The sequence below is a fragment of the Camelina sativa genome, chromosome 6 (assembly GCF_030686135.1).
Source record: "Camelina sativa cultivar CO46 ecotype springtype chromosome 6, ASM3068613v1".
In the NCBI taxonomy this organism is placed as follows: Eukaryota; Viridiplantae; Streptophyta; class Magnoliopsida; order Brassicales; family Brassicaceae; genus Camelina; species Camelina sativa.
The window spans coordinates 3,993,374-4,005,198 of record NC_141885.1 but is presented as its reverse complement, the minus strand read 5'-3'; the positions used below and the strand labels follow the sequence as shown (position 1 = coordinate 4,005,198).

Here is an 11,825-nt window from a genome sequence, read left to right as displayed (position 1 = left end):
TAAATTATTATGTTTTATATCTATATACGTAATTATAAACATTTATATGCTGTTAATATAACTTAAATAAATGTATTTTTCTTACTTTTGTTTATAATTTATAATTTTTTTATTTTTATAACATATATTTTGATATAATTATATATATATAATGTTTTATGTTGTAAACGCCTAAACCGCGTAAAACCGTCTAGGCTCCGACTAAGCGTTCTAGGCGCTAGGCGCTGGGTTACCGCCCAGATACCGCCTAGCGCTTTCGTGAACACTTATACTATTTTAACATTTAATTAATTTTATTTAATTTGTTTTTAAGTATTATTAATTATAAATAATAAATAAGTAATTATTGATTCTTTAAAATAGTATTTTTTAATGCAAAAATAAATAAAATATTGATTAGGTGGACGATGATGTGGAGGAAAGAAAAGAGAGAAAAGTTAACTTTATATATATATAATCATAGGAAGGGTTAAAAAAAAAATCATAGGAGATTGCAAGGACTGAGTAATAATAACTCTCTTTTTTCTTTGTTTTCTTTTTTTGAACAAACAGATGTTATCATTCACTATTGAAAGAGTAACATACAAGAGGAGTAGGGTAGCTTAAAAGATAACATAGGGGGCATTCTCCAAAGTTTAAAACAACAAAGTAACAAAAAAAAATAGGAGCAAATAATATTAAGGGCTTGAGAGCTATAGACCACAAGCTAGATAGCTTACTGGAACATGTGAGATCAATGCATATCAAAGCTACTTCCAAGAGCAAGCCAATGGAAGGGAAGATGGCCACTTCCTTCAATCGAGGATTGGATGGCAAAGAAGCAGACAAAGCTGACATTCTCACCGGGGTGGGAAGAACCACTCTAGGTAGAGCTTTGTCAGGGGTTCGAGCAAGTTTGTGAATGCTATGAAAACCGGTCACTACTAAGTTGGTGGCGGTTCTAATGGTGGGGTAGAGATGCTTGAAGAGATTGAGGTAACCTTTGTTTCCTTGAGCAGAGGTCATAATTCCCCGAATCTTCAGGCTAGATTGAGGGAACTTCAAGAAGTTGATGAAATGCAGATTGGAGAACATAATCAATAGGCAAGGTAAAGGGAGGAGGCAGATGAAACAGAGGTAATCCTCACTCCCTGGAGGTAGGATCATAATGCCAAGTTTCAATAAGTTATTTCCTTCAGAAATTACATTCCTATATGCTTCTGGTAACATGGTTTTCAGAGGACTCTTCAACCAATCTAGCAACAAAAATGACTTAAGGTTCACTAGTAGTCTTCGAACTAATGGAGACCTTAAGCTAAATAACTGTTGACTAGGGTGGGGAAGAGTGGAGTGCAGATCAGACCTAGTTACATTTTGACACTGCGACAGTCAGATTGTTGGTGATAGATATGGTAAAGGTGCAAAGGATGCAGGCAATAAAACAAGCCCGACTGGCGGGACAGACATACTAATGAAACACAGCCAAACAATCATCCAAACCAAACCAAACAACTGGCCATGACACAAGAAGTTTTCAAGACAAATAAGTGCATCAATTGTTCTGCTACCGAGTAAAACTCGACTTGACCAAGCAGGGTAAACTTATACTAACCAATTTGACTTTGATATGAAGCTATAATCGGGTCTAGGGGACTTCCAGATCAGATATAAATCATGGTTTATCCGAAGGGAACTAACTTCCAGGGTTCCAAGATAAGAACGAGAATACAACCTGGGCCAAAGGAATAACAAGAGAGAAAGAGAGGATGTCGAGGATGTAGGTTGCTTTGTCAAAATCTTCAACGTCTCCGGCGTCAGAACAAAACTCCCGTCCAACTGCAATCAAGTAAAAGCCTTGGCGAGGGGATCAAAATCCGAGGAGCGGTAAGATGTTGAGGTTGACAGCGAAGTGAGATGGTAAGAGAGACAAAAACCGAAGCTAGTGGGGCAATAATGGCTCTCAGAGGCAGTAACAGATGACTAGGATCTCGATGGAGCAGGCTCACCAAGGAGAGACACCATATGCGGAGGAGAGGGAGGGGGTTGAAGCTGGAGAATGGTCGGAGGTGAGATCTGGAATCTCAAAAGGTCTCCAATGAAGCTGAAACAAGAACTAAACGGACAAGAGAGAGCAAGGGGGCAGTGGAGATGAAGAAACAAAGAAACAGCGACGCTGATCGGACTCAAAACTGCCAGAAGAAGGTGCCTCGGTGGTTGTGCCAGAGAGAGGGTGGCTAGAGCGAACCTCTATATGCAGTTCATTCACATTCAAACTCTTTTTCTTTTTTTTTTTTCCTTTTTTTTTTAAGAATGCATTAAACACATAGAAATATAGTTTAATAGGATTTGTAAGAACTTTGTTGCAAGTTAATTCGACTTTATCATAATGCAGACACATAGACGAAGCCACAATGGCACTATCTACATAAAAGCTAAACTAAATGACTCTAATGAAAGATAAACATTTTGTCAAAAAAAAAAAAAAAAAAATGAAAGATAAACACAAATTACTTACAGAAACTTTTATTATAGAAAAAACAATATAGGGCAGTGTAGAATATTCCAATCTACAGTATATGCCTGAGTAATTTAATATGTTTTCCATACAATTAAAGCTTTTCTTTTTTAGATTAGAAAATATGACCACCATTTCTTTCTTTTAAATTTTCAAGAAGAAACTTTATAATTTTTTGTCTCTTCTTAGATTTGAAAATTACTTTTCTTCCACGCATAGTCTCGCGCACAGTCACACTTGAAAGATAATATAATCACATTTTTATATTTATTAATCCTAACATTTTTTTTTGGCCTTTTCGAGTTTTTATCGGCGATTCTTGAAGATGAACCGAACATGGCTTTGTCGTTGCCTCGGAAAAAAAAATATATATAGATATATATTAACAAATCGTATCCCTTTATTATTCCAATATTTAAAGTAAGTTTTTTTTTTTTTTTTTGATTCTGATTTCTGAAGAATTCTAAATTAAGCTTGAATCTCCCCAGCAACTGAGGGTGGGTACCTTTTCTCTCTTTCGTAAAAAAAGCTCTTTTTTTTTTGGTAAGATCGTAAAAAAAGCTCTTTGATAATTATAATATTAAATAAAAGATTAATTTCTCTTTTAGGTATTTAATATTTTAAATCTCTCGTCATCTCTTTTTGTATTTTTTCTGATTTGTTTTCTTATAATTTACAGATGGAGAATAAAAAGAATAAAAAGAAGAAGAGAAGCTTTGGAAAAGAAAAACATTTCTAGGGTTTTTGTTTTACGTCTTCCCCTGTAAGTTTCTTTGATTCTCTCTAATCCTTCTCATCTTTGACTTTTTTCTTCATGTATATATATATATACTTTTTCTTTATTTATGTTTAGTGATGTACAAAACATATAACACTTACTCTTATTATCTGGGTTTTGGTATCTCTACTTGTTCTTCAAACATCTCCGTGTGTTTTCATTTTTAGACCGTTGATTTTAGGGTTTGCAGGCTTTATTCCATATTTGACTGTTTTAATTTAGTCAAATCTCTCTAATTGCTTGATTAGAAGTCTGATTAGCTAAAATAATATTTTTTTTCTTTTCTTAATTATCCTAGTTGACTGTTTCAATTCTTCTTGATTTGGAATCGATTAGTTAATGATTTCAGTTTCATACAAATTATTTTTTTCCGAACTTAATCCAAGATTAATCTTTTTTTTTTTTTTTTTGTCTGTTCCATCAAAAAAATTTTGGATCTTTGTTGCTTCAAAAAAAAAAAAAAACCTGGAACTTGGAAAGTGCTTTTACAATTGATTCTTTATCTGAATATGTTGATTCGGTTCTGTTTGATTCTGATTTAGTTTTGGGTTAATATATTTACAGAAGGGGAATGTCAAAAGCGTACTAGCTATAGCTAGGCCGGGATATTACAAAAACTATGTTGATGCTAGGAGAAGATCATACCGGTATGATTCGGTCAAGTTCGAGCAGGTTTAGGCCGAAGAAGCTTCGGATTCATGGCTACCAGATACCTGATCTAAACGCAGAACCTTGTTTGGATTGGGATGGGGAAGAAACAGGGGAGTCCATCACTCAGGCTACCTGTTTCAGCAAACCTCAGGATGCAGATTATTGTTTACTAAATGTTCCTCAGCTCTTTTACGAGCTAGAGGTCGAGATACTCGCACGCGTGCCGCGTTTCGAGTATTGGAAACTTAAGTTACTTAATAAGGGATTTTCGAGTTTGTTAAAGACCGATGGGGTTTTCAAGGTGAGACGAGAGCGCGGTGTAGTTGAACCGTCTGTCTTTATGCTGTCGAGCGGCGACACGACTTGGACTATGTTTGATAAGGACTTTGAGAATTTTCAGAAGCTTCCTGAACTTCCTTCTGACATTTGCTTCCTCAACGGCGATAAAGAATCGCTCTGTGCGGGAACTCATTTGATTGTCACTGGGCAAGAATTGAGTAGCATAGCGCTTTGGCGGTATGAGTTGGAGACGAGCAAATGGTTCAAAGGTCCCGGGATGATCACGCCGCGGATCTTGTTTGCTTCTGCTACATGTGGGACAGTTGTGTTTGTAGCTGGCGGGTTGAAAATAGACGGACACGGGACTATAGAAGTCGTGAACAGTGTGGAGAAGTACGACTCTGAGACCAAAACGTGGACACTACTCAACGGAATGCATAAGCGGCGGAAGTTCTGTTCCGGATGTTACCTGCGCGGCAAGTTTTACGTTCTCGGAGGCCGGGATGAGAACGGTCAAAACCTAACTTGCGGAGAAAGTTACGACGAGAAGACAAACACATGGGAACTAATACCGGACATTCTCAAAGACATGTCTTTCTCTTCTGTTCAATCTCCACCGCTCATCGCCGTGGTTCGTGATGATCTTTACTCGTTGGAAACCTCCACAAACGAGCTTCGAGTTTATGATGCAAAGGCAAACGCATGGAAGAAGCTTGGAGATGTGCCTGTGAGAGCTAAGTCTAATGGAGGATGGGGAGTAGCGTTTAAGTCGCTTGGAGACAAGCTGCTTGTGATTGGAGCATCAGCAGGTCCTTCTAGGGCCGAGACAATGTCCGTTTACACGTGTTGTCCGTCCGCTGATCTTAAGAACAAGCTGCATTGGGAGGAGTCTAAACGCTGCTGTGGCGTGAGGCTCAACCATTTTATCCTAAACTGCTGTGTTATGATTGCTTAAGGGCTAACTTACGGTTTTGTGTGTGTGTGTGTGTGTATGTGTGCGTGATTGAATAAAACGTTGTGGCATCTCAGACGCTGAAACTCTAATCGCTATTTATGGGTTATCATCTGATTTATCTTGAGGTTTTTAGTGAACGCTTGTGATTGCTCATCTTGTGATATATCTTAAGACTTAAGCTGCTTTTGTAAGATTGTGTTATAAATAAGAAAGGTTGCGATATCCGAATAATTCGAAAAAATCTTAATCTTATCTAAATCGACTGAGCTTGTTTATACATCGAAAATTTGGCAGTTATTAGTTCATGAATTTTAGTTAATTTATTGATTTTAAAATCCTCAGTAATTTTCAATTGGTATATGAATTTTAACAAATAAACTTCACATTCTATGAAATGTATCAGTTTTGAAATTGGTTAAACTGAAAAAAGAAAAAACTCACGTTGAATAAAAAAAGCTTTGGAGAAGAAACTCATATGGTGTTTGGTTTTTTCTTGAAAATGGGTTAAATCTCTTAAAAACTAATTTTCCTAGTTTTAAGGAAATTAATTTTAATAATCTTGAAAGGCTAAAGAAAAAAAAATTCAAAATCTAATACTATATACTACCTCAAAAGCTTAATTGGTGTTAAGTTTCGAAAATATAGCTTAAAAATTATCTGAGGTGATAAGTGGGAGAAATAAACGGATGTCAAAAAAAAGAAAGGAAGGAATAAAGGATAAAAAATATTTTTGTTTTTTTTTTAAATGGCAGAAAATGTGATATTTTTCTAAAAACAAAACTCTTCGTAAAGATGGAGCATTTTACACTATCATTCGCTGGATAGAATTTTTAAGCATTTCCAGTTTTATGATGCAGAACACTTCTACTACTAATGTGCGATTGTATTGTATGCATTCGATTGTAATGTGAGCCTTAAAATTGGATCTAACAAAGCAAGTCGGCATCATTGTAACAAAACATATATTTAAAATGAATTCGCAAAATAAATCATTATTATACATACAAAAAAAATTGAATTGTATATCTAAATATTTCGAAAGTTTATCTTCTTGCTAAAGATGGTGATATATATAAAAAATACCAGCTAAATATTTAGAAATGAAGACTAACAAACAGATTTACAGAGAATACGTAATCCAATATATATAGAGAGTCTTGATAATAGATTTTTTATTTTTAAAGAAATACGTAACTAAAGTTCTGTTTTTTTTTTGCAAGATTTTAGGGATATTGAGGATGAATTTACAAACAATTAAACAAAAAATTACGAAGATAATGATTTAAAATAGATTTTCATATTAATATATTTTGTCGAAAAAACGTCAACAATATGAGACATATCTGAGGAAACTACAGATCGTTTTAAGACACGAAATTTTTTGAAATGACACGGAGTTTATATAGGAAGACTGAAACAGTAAAATCCAAGATACACACAATGATGGGCCGCGCCTATGGCCCATTAAATATCTGATTGCTTAAGAAACTTCACGTCGTTTTGTACGTGCGCTATTACACTGTTTGATGTTAATATTAAGCTAGTGAGAGAGTAAAGGCGTATGTGTGTGGTTCGGTGGTTCAGATAGATACAGAGCGCGAATTTGAATATCGTTTCTGGGTTTCTGGCCATTTTGGGGACGAAGAAGAAGAGGGAATAATAATGGCGGGAAAGCGTCCGTCGCCGTTTTCTTCTCCGCTGTTGAGACCACCACCGGAGCTTCTGAATGTGAAGGAGGAATTAGAAACGGAGACGTCGTGCTGGAGGAAGGAGGTGGACGAGAGCTTGAAGCGTCTCCAATCGCTGTTCTTCGGCGCCGACCAGTTTCTAGAGAAATCTGATTTATCCTCCGCTCAGATCCTTGGGCTTCGCCTTCTAGGTTTCCTCGATTCTCGCTCCGTTGCAGACGCCGATCGTGATTTCATCGGTCCTATCCGCCGAGAAGTTGCTTCTAAGGTCGATTTAGCTTTGGAAGGCCTCGTTTCAGAGTCGGATCGGTACCTGAGACTTACCCCATATTAGCTTGTTTAAATTTCGAAGTATTTTTGGTTCGAATTTTAGTGTCTGAGCTTACTTGAGTCTTATGAACGTGGCTTGAATTGTTTGATTTTGGAATCTGTACCGTGAATTGAATGAAGCAGAAATGTATATGTTAGTGTTACTGTCCAATCTTTGGACTTCGTTCAATAGTTACTAACTGAAATCCAAAGTTCTTTTGTATTTGATTGGGACACTTGAGATTTTTGGAGTACCCTTTTATGGTGTGTTTCTTGGTGTATCCAGGAAAGCGTTTGAGCTTGCAGAAACAGCTCCAGGCCCTATTTTTGGCAGCAAAGGTGAATTTGATGTGGAAAAGATTAAGCAGTCAAAACACTTTGGTTATCATCTCAGTCAATCTAACGGAAATTGTGTTAAGGAGATGGTAATGCTCTTGTAATTAACTTCGTTTCTTGGATGTTCTTGCTCTTAGTGATGAGTTTTGGAAATGTAGCCATGTTACATGTCTTTTGCTTCCTGTTTCTACTATGCTTTCTATAAGCCTTACTATGATGCTTTATCTAAGGACCATGTACTCTCCAACATAGAGGATTTCTTATTTTCAGGAAGAACGACAGGATACAGATAAGTTGGTTTCCAAAGCACCAAAGTCAATGATGCAAGCCAAACTGACATCATTGTATGGAAACAGCATGGCTAAACCAGATAATCAACGCAGAACTTCCATAAACAATTTAGACCGTGCCTCTGATGAATGTGTCATTGTTGAGAGAAGTCATGGATTTGGTTTTGGAACAAAGCGCACTCATGCAGAAACCAGCAGCCTCGCAAATGATGGGGAGAAAAAGGCAGATGGTGCTGCTAATGGATTTGTATCCGCCAAAAAAAAACTGGTAGATCTAATCATGACCATTATTTCTCTTACGAGTCATTTTGACTTTGCAGAGTCTAATCTTTTGAACTATGCTTTAATACCCTTCGCTAATGTTGGCTACTATCTCTATTTTTAGGAAATGGATGCAAGGCAAAGACGAGGATCAACCGAGTCACCAAGTTCATGTCTTTCTCCACAGAGTGAAAAAAATGCTTTAGGTAGGGGCTATGGTTCAAGATCGGGTGGATTAAGACGTGGATACCGTGGTAATTTTGTCCCTCCTGTTAAATCTAATGGGAATAATGCTGGAAACCTTACGTCTCGTATTGGTGGAAAGACCGATGATACACTGGATGACTCAACCAGAACATGGTTAGTTGTGTAACTTCTTAAATTTTTGATTTAAGATTCTTACGAAAATAAAAAACACATGCACCCTTTTGATATCCTCACCTTCTACAATTAATAAGTTTATTTTATTTCTTATCACTAGCTCTTGATTTTCATATGTTATGCCTGTCTGTCTCTGCCCTTCTCTCACTAAGTTTCTGTATTTAACATTGCTTTTGTACTTACTTCAAATTGAAATACTACGGAAAGTGAATCAACAATAGTACATGCATGTCAATAGGACTAGAAAATGAATTCATAAGTCTAAATTATCCTTGATCACTTGGTTATGGTTCAACTCTGCTGAGGTGTAGTGTTTAGTTGCATATACGTTTATCAATTCAGATTCTGTGTATAAGCAAATTCCTGATGCCTTCTTTGTAACTGTAAGCATCTACACTCATCTGATGTTTATGCCCTCGTTCTTGTTTAGAATGCTACTTTAAATAAGTTTCTGAAATGTAGTAGCCTTCTATGCCTGTAAGACTGAAAAGATTAATTTAAATTATGACATAACCTGCATGTTCATTTATTTATTATCCTGTTCTAGTTTGGAGATGCTCTGTGGTCCTGATGGTGAGCTTCCCGAGAAGTTGAGAAATTTGGAACCTCGTCTTATAGAACATGTCAGCAACGAGATTATGGATCGAGACCCCAATGTCCGCTGGGATGATATTGGTACAGTGAGATGATAAATACATGCAGATTGTATCATATCCCTGTTGTGTCTGGATTTTTACATCATAAGTTATTGGTGTGCAGCTGGTCTGGAGCATGCTAAAAAGTGTGTAACTGAGATGGTCATTTGGCCATTGTTGCGTCCTGACATTTTCAAAGGTTGTCGTTCACCTGGAAAAGGACTTCTTCTCTTTGGCCCACCAGTAGGTACCCTTGTTCATTTTGACATTGAAGATGAATTGTCACTCTGTCTGTGTTTTTAGATCTTTATCTACTGCATTCCAGGGAACTGGTAAAACAATGATTGGAAAAGCTATTGCTGGAGAAGCAAAAGCAACTTTTTTCTATATATCAGCCAGTTCATTGACAAGCAAATGGGTTAGTTTCACTTCTTTACTTATTTTGACAAGGCTATTCTTAAAATTAGGACATCGATTATGTTCTTTTATGTCAGAAGTTCTACATAGCAGGAAAACCCCTATCATTTTCTATATGTCAGTGATTTTGTTCCTGCTCAAGATGTCTATTGCATGCTTCTTCATTTGCTTATGGTTACCTGCAAATTTAACAACCATACGAGTGTAAATGCAGATTGGCGAAGGTGAAAAGTTAGTGAGGGCCCTTTTTGGAGTTGCAAGTTTCCGCCAGCCTGCAGTAATATTTGTCGATGAAATAGATTCTCTACTATCTCAGGTTTGTTCTAAACACTTTTTCTAGTCACTTACAACTTTAAATGTTGATAAACCTCAAACCGATCAATGTAGAACAAGGCCTGGAAAAAACTTACAAAGGGTGGTTCAGCAAACGCATTTTCTGGCATGTATTAACATTTTAGGTTTCCTTATGTAACATTCTATTAAAGAAACGAACTTTCACCCTTTGCAACAGCGTAAGTCAGATGGTGAGCATGAATCGAGTAGAAGGCTCAAGACACAATTCCTGATTGAAATGGAAGGTTTTGACAGTGGCAGCGAGCAAATTCTCCTTATAGGTAAAAAAGATGGGAACAGGTGGGTTTAAGTTTTGTGGGTTCTGTGAGTTTAGAACTTTAAGCTGCCTTTTTGTTTTTGTTTAATTTAGGAGCAACAAATAGACCCCAAGAACTCGATGAAGCAGCAAGAAGACGACTAACCAAGAGACTCTACATTCCTCTTCCCTCATCTGGTAAAGAAGAATAAGCTCACTTTTTCATGCCATTCTCTGGTTTTCTTTGAAGGTATTGTCTTGACATGATTCTCTTTTCGAATTGAAGAAGCAAGAGCATGGATTATACAGAATCTCCTAAAGAAAGATGGGTTGTTTACTCTGTCGGATGATGATATGAACATCATATGCAACCTAACTGAAGGTAAATTTATCATAGGAACTTCAGAAACACTATAAAATTGTTGGCAAATCTGTGGAGTTTTGATGTTTTAAGTCCGAAGAACACAACCCAAAAATGCAAATACACAATTTCGGCCATAACCAAGCTATCCTTTCTTTAATTTTCACTGCAGGGTACTCGGGATCAGATATGAAAAACCTGGTGAAAGATGCAACTATGGGTCCATTAAGAGAAGCTCTCAAACGAGGCATAGATATAACTAACCTGACGAAAGATGACATGCGTCTTGTAACTCTTCAGGTAGATAAAATAAATATGCAGATTTTGTGGTATTATCATCTGTGAAACGAAATCTTTTTTGTGTCTATCATTGAATCATATATATGGTCATTATGCAGGATTTTAAAGACGCATTGCAAGAAGTAAGGCCTTCTGTTTCTCAGAACGAACTCGGAATCTACGAAAATTGGAACAATCAGTTTGGTAGCTTAAGCCTCTTAAGACTGAAATAGGTCAGTTATACAAACAATCTTTATCATATATTATCTTTGAGCTAAGGCCCCTTTGTCTTCTGGAATATACATTTGCGTTTATCTCTCAGAGTTATAAGATATACAACAATGCCACTATGTAAATACGTTTTACAGTACCTATTTATACCCAAGAGTCCAGTCTCTAGTTTCTTTTTCGCTCCTTCCCTATTATTCCTGTCCAAGAATCAAAGAGAAACCTTAAAACGACCAACAAACGCACAAATGTGCGCTTATACGAAACTTACCCATACATGGTTGCTTTGTTTTCTCGTTTCCACTCAAAAATTAAGCAACATCACTAAACCTTCTGCACTGTGCTTATTCGATTTGTCCGTTTCAGGAGACTTCTGTACTCGAGACTCCTGCACCATTCATCAATCTCACGTGCACGGGGACCTGGTAATGGATGTGACAGTTGACTAGTCCGAGCATTTCTGTAGAAAGGAGAATATGTAAACAAACAAGATATGACTTTGAAGGAAGAGTAATCTAATTAATCGCCACCACTTTTTGTATAGTTTTAATTGTCTCTCACCTTATGTACCATCCCAAGGGGCTTGAAGAAGCTTTGTCATATGAACGTGCTTGTTCTAGAAATGCGTAGCTTATAAGTGATTGTCTTAGCTGAAGTCATCAAAGAAGTAAAGTTTCAAAAGGTGAAATAGTGCAGTGGATAAATACGAATTGGGTCTTGGATTCACAACAACTACTCGGAGTTCTTTGTTTACTTTTTTGCATCAATGGATCACAAGAACAGAGAAATCAAAAGACTTCGTTTAGAGAATAACACCTTTCTCTTTTATTAATTGTCAAAACAACCAAATTGAGTGAGACGTTACAGGATGGAGAGTATTTATTATACTCTTCT

At 36.6% G+C, this 11,825-nt stretch overlaps 1 protein-coding gene and 1 pseudogene across 5 annotated transcripts; both read left to right on the top strand.

The window, feature by feature from the left end:
* Nucleotides 1-2,775: 2,775 nt before the first annotated feature.
* Nucleotides 2,776-5,182, top strand: LOC104790364 (F-box/kelch-repeat protein At3g27150 pseudogene; annotated as a pseudogene). Of its 2 annotated transcripts, none has more exons than XR_015560377.1 (3): nt 2,776-2,991; nt 3,174-3,257; nt 3,837-5,182. The product of XR_015560377.1 is annotated as an F-box/kelch-repeat protein At3g27150 pseudogene, transcript variant X2 (transcript). The 2 variants fall into 2 exon arrangements; XR_015560376.1 differs by having other exon boundaries at nt 2,920-3,037.
* Nucleotides 5,183-6,667: 1,485 nt separating this feature from the next.
* Nucleotides 6,668-11,612, top strand: LOC104790363 (ATPase family AAA domain-containing protein FIGL1). Of its 3 annotated transcripts, none has more exons than XR_015560375.1 (14): nt 6,668-7,154; nt 7,441-7,579; nt 7,761-8,048; nt 8,166-8,401; nt 8,970-9,097; nt 9,182-9,304; nt 9,383-9,475; nt 9,689-9,790; nt 9,986-10,088; nt 10,178-10,261; nt 10,350-10,445; nt 10,597-10,724; nt 10,823-10,936; nt 11,298-11,612. XR_015560375.1 is itself a non-coding variant. In XM_087455839.1 (14 exons), the coding sequence occupies exons 1-13, from the start codon at nt 6,820-6,822 to the stop codon at nt 10,934-10,936; spliced, it is 1,965 nt and encodes a 654-aa protein (XP_087311965.1). In that variant the 5' UTR covers nt 6,668-6,819; the 3' UTR covers nt 11,298-11,612. The 3 variants fall into 3 exon arrangements, 2 of the variants coding, with proteins under 2 accessions (XP_087311965.1, XP_010514399.2); XM_087455839.1 differs by having other exon boundaries at nt 9,182-9,300; XM_010516097.3 differs by lacking the exon at nt 11,298-11,612 and having other exon boundaries at nt 9,182-9,300; nt 10,823-11,088.
* Nucleotides 11,613-11,825: the final 213 nt, after the last annotated feature.

Excerpts from the sequence above, each read along its gene's own strand:
- LOC104790363 (XM_087455839.1), top strand. The coding sequence starts at position 6,820 with ATGGCGGGAAAGCGTCCGTCGCCGTTTTCTTCTCCGCTGTTGAGACCA. Across the intron at positions 8,049-8,165 it reads TATCCGCCAAAAAAAAACTG|GAAATGGATGCAAGGCAAAG; the intron begins GTAGATCTAATC and ends CTCTATTTTTAG. Across the intron at positions 10,725-10,822 it reads TGCGTCTTGTAACTCTTCAG|GATTTTAAAGACGCATTGCA; the intron begins GTAGATAAAATA and ends GTCATTATGCAG.